Raw genomic sequence first — 13,344 nt, 5'->3', positions numbered from 1 at the left:
TCTATTTCCTGCTAAGATCCTGACTGACTTAATTTCTTATCTTATAGGGAAACTCATCTGAAGTCATATGTATTCCCAAAGGAGTAAATATTTGATTTGGGAGCTCCTTGTATGAACATTTTATTATAAAAGACTCACTTTTTTGGTAGCTATCAGATAAAAATATTCTGAAGACCTATTTACAAATGGAATCCTTTGAAAATTCCAATTCTATAGGATGTTAATTGTGCTCAGTAGGTATAAAGGAGGAAGTGGGTTTCTTCTTATCTCTTAACAAACTATTATTCAATATTTCTCACCAAATGCATATCAATTTTTTTCTTCAATGCCTACTAAAGACTCTAAGTCAATATCTCATGAGAAAAAACCTCTAAAGAGCCAAAACATTATTTTTCAGACTGCCTGGCTTCTCCACACATAAAGAAAGAAATTAGAGGGGCTCTTGAATGGCTTAGTCGATTAGGTATCTGACTCAGTTTTTTGCTCAGGTCATGATCTCAGGGTTCTGAGATTGAGCCCCACATTGGTCTCTGTACTGAGGGTAGAGTTTGCTTGTCCCTTCTCTCTCTCTCTCTCCTAAATAAATAAAAATCTTTTGAAAAAAGGAAATTAGATTGCATCAACTAAATGACTTTAATCAACTCATTGTTTTTCAGTGCTGGAGTAGTATGTGACTTTCGGAGTAGAGCAGGGTATAGATTCCGTTTCTCTAGCAAGACTCACTACTTCATCATCATCTTCAAATAATATAGGAGCAGAGCCTTTTAAAACAGAGGAAACAAAATAAAGGTGTGCTGGGACATAGATAATCATGCCCCAAAATGTGGCTAGACCAGCTGGCAGCTGGGCTCATGCCCAATACAGGAAATCAAAACCAAGAGAAAAGCACCATTACAGGGCTCAAATTTTGACTCCAATTTGATGACATTATAATTTTCTTCCCCAGTGACAGAGCAGATCGAGTAAATTGTCTGAACTTCCATTTGATGTTTAAAATATGTATCCCCTCTCTAGTCACATAAGAAGATCTTCGAATTCTAAGAGCCTGACAATGGGCTAAGTGAACAGCCAAGAGCAGCCTTTCAGTTTTCCTTTGAAGCTGGGAGGAAGCAAAAGGTTTGTTAGTGAAGTTTCATGTACAGCTCCTAGAAAGGCTCGAATGTCTCCTACTTCACACTCCAGCTTTGCCAGAATTCAGGGGTTCAGATTTGTTAGCCTTATTTTGGAAGGACTTTATTCTGTTCCACATTCTTGTATAATGATTTAGGCCCAGTGGTTCTGGACTGAGACTAGCTGGATTCGAGGTTGACATCATTTACCTTTATGTGACCTCTTATTTCCTCAGTTTCCTAACTGTAAAATTAGGATAAAAATAATACCTAATTCTTAGTATTGTCATAATTAAATGAGATAATGCATTTATTCATTAATGTTATTAAATTGAAACTTAGTGAAAGTTATGAAATTAGTTAATACATGAAATGCTTCTAGAACTGAGCCTGGCACATAGTAAATACTCAATAAATGTGAACTATTTATCATCATCATAGGTAAAGTAGTCAGCATTTGTAAAGTGGTTTGAAATATTAACTGTTTTTACTATTATCTTTCCAGATTTTGCTCTTCTAGCCATATTACATGTTTATCAATAAACTGTCAGAATACTATTTTCCACTAATTCCTTTTTCATGAGAGCATATACTCAGTAATAGTGAACATCTTGACAGTAACTGTATTTTTTCTCCAGGTGAAAATGTTCAGCTCATATCTTGGTTTTTCAGGGGGAGAAAATGAGGGCATCATAAAAGAGATGTGTTTTCCCAATAAAATGGTTTTCATAGCCTGTTTCTTATTCTTTTTGCCTTTCTGAAGTCTTTGCTTTTGGCAGGCAATGTTTAACTCCAGTTTTCAAATGATAAGTATTTCTAAATAGCCTTCTACACTATACATATGGAATAGAGAAATTTAAAAAATAAGTGACAAAATTTTTAATTCAAAGAAATTCTAGATCTTTTACTCAAAAGATGGAATATATCTGCCATTACCCCCATCACCCACACACTCTCACCCATGACAGACATAGCTAATAGATTGCTACAGCCATTCATGCAGTCTTGGTTACTGCCTCAGAATTCATTACAACAAAGCACACAGGTAATTGCTTCTAATGACTAATAAGATAAAACCTAATGGACAAAATACAATATGCCCTCAAAACAAAGATTACGACATACATAAATAGCAGCAGTGTTAAATCTAGCACTCAGTGTTTCCAGATGTAGAAATTCATGTTTACAGTACAGTGAATGAAAAATATGATTAAAAACAAATTTCATGAGACTCTCTGAAGATATTTCTATCTTCTAAAGCGAACTACATGAAGAAAGAAGCTTTTAGTCACATCTCATGTGAAGCTTGCTTTGTGCATTTGTCTCTACAGAAATCTGAGAATGGCTTTAAAATCTGTGATTTTACTTACTTCCTACCTTATTTTAGCTTAGATGAAAAATTAGCCAGATCTTTAACAATCCACAGGAAGATTTGTTCTGTGTCAGAAATGGAGTTGACAGATAAGCTGGAGACGTATTTTTGTCTTCAGTGTTGCCAATGGTAACATCAGTGAAATAATTTTCATCCTTGCCAGGCTAGCTGAGCTTGCCTATCCCACCATGGGGTCTCTTGGAGAGTCTCAATCACTATGTCCCCTGCAAGTTCTGTCCTGGGTGCTTCACTTTTCACTTGGCTATGCTGAAAGGTCTAGCAAGTGTCACGTCTGCTATTGCCTCAGGGTTCAGATTCAGGGAATGTTTCCTTAATTAGTAGATGACATCAATCTGAAATAAGTCCAACAGACTCTCTGGCAAGAAAACCAGCCAGTATCAGGAAGGAGCAATATTAGAAAGTTGTATAGTCATCAGATGTGATGCAGAGAAGGAGAGAAAGGCAGGTGCTGCCCTTTATGTCAGAATATGGCAGAAATCTCATTGGTTCTAGCCATGAACAATAGCATCCCTTTCTGCTACCTCTCACAATACCAGACCTAATGTAGGAGTTATGGGAGGGAGGGATGGTAGAAAGGGAATGTTGAATCCCAATCCTCTTCCTTTTTCCAAGCCAGTGTGTTGCATTCAGTTTGGCTTCAAGTTGGAGATACTTTTGTCACATGAAAGCCACCCCTCCCCTGCCCTACCTTCCAGGCGGCTGTGTGCACATCAACTAACTCTATTAGATTCTCTCTGGAAAGTTCTGTCTTACTTATCCCCTTCCTCCTTGTTGAGATGGTTATCAATCATAATAATTCTACACTGCATTTACTAACCTTGACGGTATTCAAGGGCCTCCAAATGAATGATCTCATTTGATTTCTTATGTTTTGCATGTAAGAAAATGCTAATTGCTTGTGAACTAACCATTAGAAGAAAAATATTAAGAACAAAACGCTTAGAAAGACTATTAGTGAGGAAGAAGACAAAGTACCCATATAAGCCTGAGAATAAAGTGGGTATGTCAGTGCTTACACAGAATTCATTCCATTAAGAATGAGTGTTAAAGATGATCTCTAAACATTTCTCTACCAAAGACCTTCTATGGGCTTCATGTTTTGAAAAATAACCTGAAAAAACTGAATTTATTAAAAAGTAATTAATTTTGTTCCATTTTTATTGATAATAGCTATTTTTAATTACAGCCAACTGATATAATTTTGAGTTGCTATAACAGCTATCCTAGGAATGGAATTTCCATTAGGTTTCAAGGATCATCCCGATATCTCCAGATGCCTGTTATTAGTTTTATAATACCAAAGGAATTGAAACTGAAGTTTGGGAGCCATTAATATAATTTAGCCTCTTCCTTTTAAAGATGAACAAGTTGAATAATAAAACTCAGAACACTTGGTTAAGATTAAAAAGCTAGTTGATATCAAGCTAAAACCAAACTAAATATTCTGAGTATTTTATTCCAAAAATGTATAAATCAGATCAAAATAAAATCTTATTATGAAACCACGCGGATAATTAAAAAATGAAGTCATTAGGTTAAAAGAAAGACAACATCACAGGCTTGATGATAGATGGCAAATGGCTCTCAGCTTCAGTATTGCAGAGGCAATAAGAAAAAGAAAGGACTATGGCAAAATGAAATGCATGCCCTGTCCAAAGAAGACTTCAGCTAATGGTAGCTATGCTGGTATGTGAATTTAATATTACCAAATCTTCATGCTTTTTTTTTTCTAAGAAAATCAAGAAATGAAAAATTTTACATGAAATTCTCCAATGCTCAAAAGTTGCCAATTAATTCAAATACTTTAAAAATACCATTTGGGCCAACATTTTGAGAGCCAAAGAAAAGATATTTATGATCTGCTAATCGGTGGTTGCTCATAAAAGTAATCAATAACTGAACATGTGTTTACTGATAAAATTTACCAAACTCCTAATATTAGTTTATTCATCTATCCTTCCATTTACCAGTGTAAATTACTCAAATACTTGAGTTTCTAAGTAGAGGCGAAACACAACACTGGATAGTGTGGGAGGCACTGAGTGGGACTAGGAATCTGAGACTAGAACAGCTTCGGAATGGCTACCAAGGAGAATTGAATATGATAGTTGTTCTCAGCCTGGCTAAATATCAGAATCACCTGGGTCTAACCCATGAAAATGCTGACTCAATTGTTCTAAAGTACCATCAACATTTAATAAGAGATAAATAAAATATTTTTTCATTTCAGATTACATGAATTGCTGGTGAAGCCAATATATTATATGATGACTTCTAGCATCCCCAGGAATAAAGAGTAGAAATAAGTGTGGTTGTGGAGGAAAGTAAATAGGAGTCTTATTTAGACTGACTAGGTGATCAGAGCTAAAATGAATGACCATTAGGTCCAGGCGGAGGTGGTGGCTGACTGGCTGATAGGTAAGCAGTATACGGGTCTTGAAATAGAAATTGTGGATCTGTAAACATCGTATTCATTGTGTTTCAGGAGAAACAGAGGGGCTGATGTCTTAATTTTCCTAGGTTCAAATCAGGCAGTCTAAGCAATCTTGTAGAAATTGTTTGCTACATTCCAATTTCCTCATCTTTTAAATAAGGCTAATATTGCTGAAGAAGCAGTTTGAAACTTGTAGAAGCAGTTTGCAGTATGAAGGAGAAGTGATGCACAAATGCAAGTATTATGTTTTTCCAATTTGTTATTTTGGTATTTTGAGTGCTAAAAGGAGTTTCTTGGAGAAGTCTTTCTCTTTCATAAATCCAATCAGAAATGTTCAATTTCTGCACACACGAATAGGCAGCTACAACTGGGAAAATGATTCTGTGATTCCACATATTTCTTTGACAAGTCACAAATGGGTTTTAGTGACCAGCTGCAGCTTGTGTGTTAAATTCAAATAATTCATTCTTGGCACAGTTATTTTTTACATTCCCTTGCATTAGAAAAAAAAATGCTGCCTACCATTACACATTGTAAAAGTGATAGGTTATATCTATTTGGAGAGGATATTGCATGCTAAATGCATACAATGAAAATGTCAATGAATTCAACAATATGCTTCGCCTCTGACCAGTGGTGGCAAACCTTCTTTGGATCTTTAGTCAGTGGATCTGCTAAGATCTTCAGGGAATTTTCTTATCTCATAAACCACAGGAAATATAAAATGGAGATGATTGTTGACTACTTTCCAGATACTCAAATGGAAACTAGATTTTAGATCTTAGGTTGATCTGGAATTCTTTTCCCATCCCAAGAGTCTGGAGCCAATAACAATAACACAGACAGACCATCAATCTGCTTAATACACTTCTGGTTTTCAGAAACAAAGTTTTCTCTTCAAGTCCAAGGATGTTCTCACTTTGGTTTGAAATCCTATGTTGGAAGGACCAGTTTATCCATTAGCATCCTGAGATCCACTCAAATAAAGAAATAAATTTTAAACTTATTTTATCTCTATGTTTATTACAGTCTATGATCATATAAATACACGCTAAGTGGGGGGAAAAAAGCATATCTAGAGTAAGCAGAGTAAGAGATGTTCAAGATAGAATAATGATTAGTATTATTATCCTGGAGGTAGTTTGATAGAAAAGGATCCTTGGTGTTTGCATTTAGTTGCTGACTAAATCAACATAGAATTTTTACCGACCTAATTAATCTTAAATTAAGCGTGCCTACTGTTTACTGTGATTACCTCACCAGACAAGCTGTTTCAACGTCTGTTTTTCCTCATGGCACAAAATGTTCTCTTTTACTTCAAAAGTGAGTTTTCCCCCTCTTAAGTTCAGTTGTTTGGCCATTTCTATCCAAAATAAATACTTCATTCTCACCTATTAGCTGTTTAAGGCTGAGTTGTGCCTTTAAATGCATGTGCACGACTCTCAGGGCAGACTTTTGACTTCAGTGGGAGCTATGAGTCTTTGAGGGCCTGCTCTGACCCTGTGTTTGTGTTCAGTATATAAGTATTTATGTAATGTTTTCATTTCCTGACCCACTCAGTATCATTTCTTTGGCAAAATATATTCACTTCCCTCACATTTTCCCCATATGTTATATTTTTAAGTCTGTCTATTACTTTGCTTACTTTCCTTTGATCTTTTTTAGTCTGGATATCATTTCTCAAGGACAACGTGCGTGCGCGCGCACACACACACACACACACACACACACACCCCACATGTAAACCAAAAGGATATATAACATTTATTTCCCATTATACAATGTACTTACATTATCTGGTGTAGCAATTACATATAAAAAGATATGCATTCATATACAGATTTTATCTCTTTGTATGTCTCTATGATGAGAAGATGAATTAATCTTTCACTGCTTACATAAATAGAGACAATGAGTTCTCTACTTCTTAATTTATGAGAAAGAACTTGATATGAGAGAGAATATCTGTGTTTTCCTCATTTCCCTTCTCTGGGTCTAATTCTTAGATACTATCTAGATAGAAAGATTTTTAGATTTTCTTTTGATGAATTTATATTTGTTTTCCTTTTGTTCCCAAATAGTCTGTTTGAAAGTATTGCTAGCTTACCATCATGAAAGATGTTAACATTCAAGAAAACATCAAATTGGGTATCAGGCATCTGTGGATTCATTCTGGATTCCAGGTGGATATTTGAGACACAACAAATGAAAAGGCCCATTTTAATATATTTGCCTCCTCTTGTTTTCTCACTTGACTTCCCAATCTAATTTCTTTGCTGCCAAGGGTTCTCACTCATATCACCATTTAAAATTTAAAAGCAATATATATTTAAATGCAAAATAATGTGCTTATATGGAGACTTTGCCACAGTCGAAAGTATGACAGTGGGTTTCATTTCAAAGAGTTCTGGATGATCTCCCGAGTGGTAGAGCCAGAAGTAAGAAATGTTAGATCATTCCAAATGACTAGAAATAAAACAAATATCATTCCCTGTTTGATCATGGCCTGTATCTTTCCACATTAGAGAATTTTTGTTTTTATTCATTTGCTCTTTGTCATCTTCCTTTTGAATGATCATGGTTGCTGTGAATAGCAGAGAGAGCAACTTCCAAATTTATTTTAACAGTAGGAAAGGTTATAAGTCACCCATTCTCACACTTAGAGGAAACTGAGAAATTCTGTTACTAATGTGCACGTATTTTAGGTTTTCCTTAAAAGCCTTCCTATTGACCCAAATACCCATCTGAAATCTTTCTGTTCTCTGGAATGATAATGGAATTCAGGTGGGGAATTCTACTCAACACCCCATCTTATTAATCCAGTAGAGTGAACAATAACATGGAATTTGCCGTTTGCACAACCTTCTGCCACAAAGGTTAGCAAAATGTGAAAAGTTCAATAAAAATGGAAAATATTTTATATCATGCAGTAAGAATATTTACCAATAATGTTTGTATGTTTTTAATAGTAGTTTTTAGAATACGTAAGTAAGGTTACGTCTGGAGTCAGTAGTCAAAAGTGTACTCCCAGAGCAAATCTCAAATTCCTGTGATAGTAGTGAAACAAGTGAGTGGACTGGAGAAGGTGTAACCAGGAATGTAACTATTTCAAGACTTCAGTTTTTGTTTTGTTTTAATGTGACTCCAAAAAATTAATATTCTGCTCTTTCATGTGGAAGCAAGGCCAGTAGTTAACTGAAATAAATCTACTTGTCTGTCATCCATTTTTTCCTTTAGAAATTTCAAAACTGAGATCTGTGTATGAGTTAGAGGTGTATGTGCACATGTGAACCCATACAGTTTGTGAGTGCAATCTACATTCTTAAAAAATTATGTGTATGTGAATATGTAGAAATGAAATCATATTTTAAATGATCCAAGGACATAAAGATCCATTACATGGATGTAATGTCACTCCTATGAAAATTACTTTTAAATAAAGCCTACTTTAATAATGTAGTTACCCCACAGATATACCAGATATATAGGTGAAGATTTTTCTAAACATTATATGTTCTATAATTAGTTATAACCATGTAAAAATACTGACCGACTCTGAAACTAGACAACTGGAAAGACATAGATATAGATAATATTTGATATAATCTTATAGAATCATCATTAGTATTTTGGCAGACTTTTGAGGTGGATGTTAAAAATAAGGATCATAAACATAAAATCCAAGTACCTGTGAAAGAATAATTATGTGCTCGTGCCTCCCTTTCCTTCTCCTTTTCAGTCTTATGGCTTCTGTCTTTGTGTCATTTTGAATAAGAAGAGTATAGGCTTTGGTATTGTTGAATTTCTATTGAGACAAGTGGCCTCCTGGAAGAGTTGAGCAATCCAACCTAGGCAAGAGTGGGGAGAGCAGCACACCCTTGACCTTGTGTCCAAAACCATCTATGTAGATGATGGGATTTTCTTGTAAGCTTGCAAGTCATAGGAAAGGGTGACAATTTGATTTAAATGTTCCAAAAACAATTTGATTATTAGTATCTATGTTTTTTCACTTTTGCTAGTCTGGGTGGGCCATTCTTTTGATACAATTCACTACAGTTAACTAAGCAAGTATTTAGCATTGCAGTATTAGAAGCTACATGACTTTAAGTAATTTTATTAAAGATAAAGAGCATTAAACTGATTTTCAAAACTCTTGATTCAGGAGTGCCTGTGTGGCTCAGTGGTTGAGCATCTGCCTTTGGCTCAGGTCATGATCCCAGAGTCCTGGGATTAGTCCCATATCAGACTCCTGACAGGGAGCCTGCTTCTCCCTCTGCCTATGTCTCTGCCTCTGTGTGTGTGTGTCGCTCATGAATAAATTTAAAAAAAATATCTTGATTCAACTGTCTAGTTACAAAAATTAGAGGAGTGACAGAAAAAGAAGCAGGAAGGCTACTATAAAGAAACTGAGATGGTACTTGGCACAATGTAAGGATACGGAACTAGAGGTGATGAAGGTGACTACCACAGAGGTCAAAGAGAAATTCTTTACATCCCTTTAACCATTCTCTGTAAGAAAGGTATCATATGAGAAGAAATTGTAATTATGCATATGAAACAGGGCTTTCAGTTTTAGATATGAAAGAGAAACATATTTATGTGTACATATTGATGAAGCAATAAGCAGTAAAATACTAATAATAATTCATTAAAAGAAAACAATGTCAATATCTTTAAAATCAGTGAGAACACATTATCTATAATTAAATTCATACCATAAATTAAGATCAATTATTATGATTTAAAAAGTAGTTATATAAATGTCAAATAAAAAGCATTCATTTTTGTGTAAAAACTATATGCCAAAAATCACATTAGAAACACACTTCAACATTAAGTTTAACTTCTTGAAACAAAATGAGTGACATATCTTTGCTGTCTATAATTGTTTCAGCTTCTCCATCTTGTTTTCCAACATTCTATTTGACTACTAGCAGAAAAGAAAGAAGTATCATAATTTATAGTGTCTCAGCCTGATTGAAGTGTGTATCAGATATTTAACATTAAGGGCTAAATAATGTACATTATTTAGTTTATATAATATACTAACCCAAGGAACATACATATCATGTTATAGAAGAAGCTTGGATGATACATAATTCTCATACAAAGAACACTATGGTCCACCATTAGTGGTTGGATGCAGCTGGAATTCAACTGGCAATTAGGTGTGGGGGGTTATAGGTACATCATAAAAGATTTTCTGGACTCCTTGCAGCAAACTTTCTCAAAAATAGAGCATATTGAGGCTGTATAAAAATGCAGCCAAGCTAGTGCCATATATATATCAATAAAACTTATCAATCAAATGTAACTAGATTGTTATATTGAATTTTGTCAAGTCTATTGCATCTCTACATGTAATCTAAGATTCCAACCCTAGCTCTGCCTGCTGGACCCACAAACACACTGCAGGATGAAATGTGGTCATTTGTAGATCCTTTGGGTTTATGTTGATCTAAACTCTCCTACATTCCTATAAAACTGGATTGAAGGGTCATACAATTGGATGTGTGCAAATCAATATAGGATTATAGAGTGGATATCTATTAAGAGTTAATATAAGAAGAAGCCAATTAAAGATTGTTCCCATATTTGTTTTTTTGTTTTGTTTTGTTTTGTTTTGTTTTGGTACAGTATACTTTACTGATGGTACATGACAAGGTAGGGCTCCCCAAGCCCCTCCCCTTCCTCGGGGTCTAGGATGTAAATTGGAGGTCAGGAGATTCTCAGTGTGTTGGGGGATTAAGTTGGGGCAGGGACTCCCCAGCAGCTGAGGGCCTCTCTCTTCCTCTTGTTCTTGCTGGGGCTGGTAGTCCAGGAGGCTCTTACTCCTTGGAGGCCATGTGGACCATGAGGTCCACCACCCGGTTGCTGTAGCCGAATTCATTGTCATACCAGGAAATGAGCTTGACAAAATGGTCATTGAGGGCAATGCCAGCCCCGGCGTCGAAGGTGGAAGAGTGGGTGTCACTGTTGAAGTCACAGGAGACAACCTGGTCTTCAGTGTAGCCCAGGATGCCCTTGAGGGGGCCCTCCGATGCCTGCTTCACTACCTTCTTGATGTCATCATATTTGGAAGCTTTCTCCAGGCGGCAGGTCAGATCCACAACTGACACATTGAGGGTGGGGACACGGAAGGCCATGCCAGTGAGCTTCCCGTTCAGCTCAGGGATGACCTTGCCCACAGCCTTGGCGGCGCCAGTGGAAGCAGGGATGATGTTCTGGGCAGCCCCTTGACCGTCACGCCACAGCTTCCCAGAGGGGCCGGCCACGGTCTTCTGGGTGGCAGTGATGGCATGGACGGTGGTCATGAGGCCCTCCACGATGCCGAAGTGATCATGGATGACTTTGGCCAGAGGAGCCAAACAGTTGGTGGTGCAGGAGGCATTGCTGACAATCTTGAGAGAGTTGTCATACTTCTCGTGGTTCACGCCCATCACAAACATGGGGGCATCAGCAGAAGGAGCAGAGATGATGACCCTCTTGGCCCTGCCCTTCAAGTGAGCCCCAGCCTTCTCCATGGTGGTGAAGACCCCAGTGGACTCCACAACATACTCAGCACCAGCATCACCCCATTTGATGTTGGCGGGATCTCGTTCCTGGAAGATGGAGATGGACTTTCCGTTGATGACAAGTTTCCCGTTCTCAGCCTTGACTGTGCCGTGGAATTTGCCGTGGGTAGAATCATACTGGAACATGTACACCATGTAGTTGAGATCAATGAAGGGGTCATTGATGGCGACAATATCCACTTTGCCAGAGTTAAAAGCGGCCCTGGTGACCAGGTGCCCAATACGGCCAAATCCATTCACTCTGACCTTCACCATCGTGTCTCGGGGACGCGGCTGGCCCTGCACCAGAAGACACAGCTGTCTGTCGAACGGGGAGGAGCAGAGAGCCTGTTCCCATATTTGTTATTGCTAAACACATTGCTTATACTTGACAGTCTAGGTACCAAATATCTTTTAACAAGGATCACTATACAATCCTCTTTAAGGAATGGTAAAGCTTCTAGTCAAATACCAAAAACTAGTGATCTTAACAATATGGTATATTCATATAGTGGAATACTACTCAACAATGTAAAGGTACAGGCTACTGATAAGCAGGACACCTTGAGTTGGTTTCCAAAATATTATGCTAAGAGAAAGAAGCCAAGAGATGTCTGTATAAAAAGAGTATACATTGTATGATCTCATGTATATGAAACTCTAGAATGAGCGAATCCATGTTGAAAGAAATTGGAACAATTAACTGGAAAGGGGCAGAAGGACCATTTTCAAGGTGATGATTATTTTTTTTAATATTTTTTCTCTATTTATTTATGATAGTCACAGAGAGAGAGAGAGAGGCAGAGACACAGGCAGAGGGAGAAGCAGGCTCCATGCACCGGGAGCCCGACGTGGGATTTGATCCCGGGTCTCCAGGATCGCGCCCTGGGCCAAAGGCAGGCGCCAAACCGCTGCACCACCCAGGGATCCCAGGGTGATGATTATGTTCTACATAATCATAGGGATGCTAGATTACATGGATGTGTGCATTTGTCAAATCCCTTGGAATCATATTTCAGAGCTATGAAGTTCATTGCAGATAAATTATACCCTAATATAAAAGATATTAAGAGGAAAAAATATGATGTTATTTTCTTTTTTTTTTTTTTTTGCCCTTTCTTCCAGCAAGGTCACAGGCTAATTTTTAACAGTCAACCACATATTATCAAGACCACCATGATGTTAGCATATTCTTTACCCTCTATTTTACTTTATTTCTAATTTAACAAACTTATTATACATTTGTCATGTTATATGTCCCTCAAAGTCTTTTTTAAAGAGGCAAATACATGCATCTCTATAATCATACTTGCATACAGCAAAGATGGATAGTACTCTAAAAGGTATGTTTAACAATTCAGTAAAAACCTTCAATAATCCTAACTTCTTATTGTTCCCAATCTTAGTCTTTTTCAATTACAGAATTCTATCTGGACGGTGCAAAAGATAAATTCCACTCCCAATTTTACTCATCACATCAAAAATATATTCTCTTTTGAAGCATGCAGCATTGTTCAAGTGAAATATTTACTTGAGAATAATACTATATGAACATTAAATGTTTGTGATTACAAAGGCTCTATGAAGTTGTCCAAATACTTTATGGAATTCCAAACTTTTTCTTCTTATATACCATTAAAGTTGTTTGAGTATGCTTGATTAATGTAAAATGGGAAAATATGGAATTTTCAGTTATACTGGTCATACTTAACATGTAGATAAAAGGCACGAATTGGGAGGGCTGAGATTTTCATTTGTATCAATACTTGGATCTATTCTAACATCTAGGATAGACATGAACTGAGTAGGAGAAGTTTTTGTAATTCTACCTTTAATTCAGATTTGCCTACAAGC

General features: G+C 36.7%; 1 protein-coding gene across 1 annotated transcript; it reads right to left on the bottom strand.

Moving 5' to 3' along the window:
- Positions 1 to 10,573: 10,573 nt before the first annotated feature.
- On the bottom strand, positions 10,574 to 11,798 carry LOC129501830 (glyceraldehyde-3-phosphate dehydrogenase-like). The gene has a single exon (XM_055313116.1). The coding sequence runs from the start codon at positions 11,764 to 11,766 to the stop codon at positions 10,765 to 10,767; it is 1,002 nt and encodes a 333-aa protein (XP_055169091.1). The 5' UTR covers positions 11,767 to 11,798; the 3' UTR covers positions 10,574 to 10,764.
- Positions 11,799 to 13,344: the final 1,546 nt, after the last annotated feature.

This window comes from Nyctereutes procyonoides, unplaced genomic scaffold (assembly GCF_905146905.1).
Source record: "Nyctereutes procyonoides isolate TBG_1078 unplaced genomic scaffold, NYPRO_anot_genome, whole genome shotgun sequence".
NCBI classification, from domain to species: Eukaryota; Metazoa; Chordata; class Mammalia; order Carnivora; family Canidae; genus Nyctereutes; species Nyctereutes procyonoides.
This window is presented reverse-complemented; position numbering and strand designations above follow the sequence as displayed.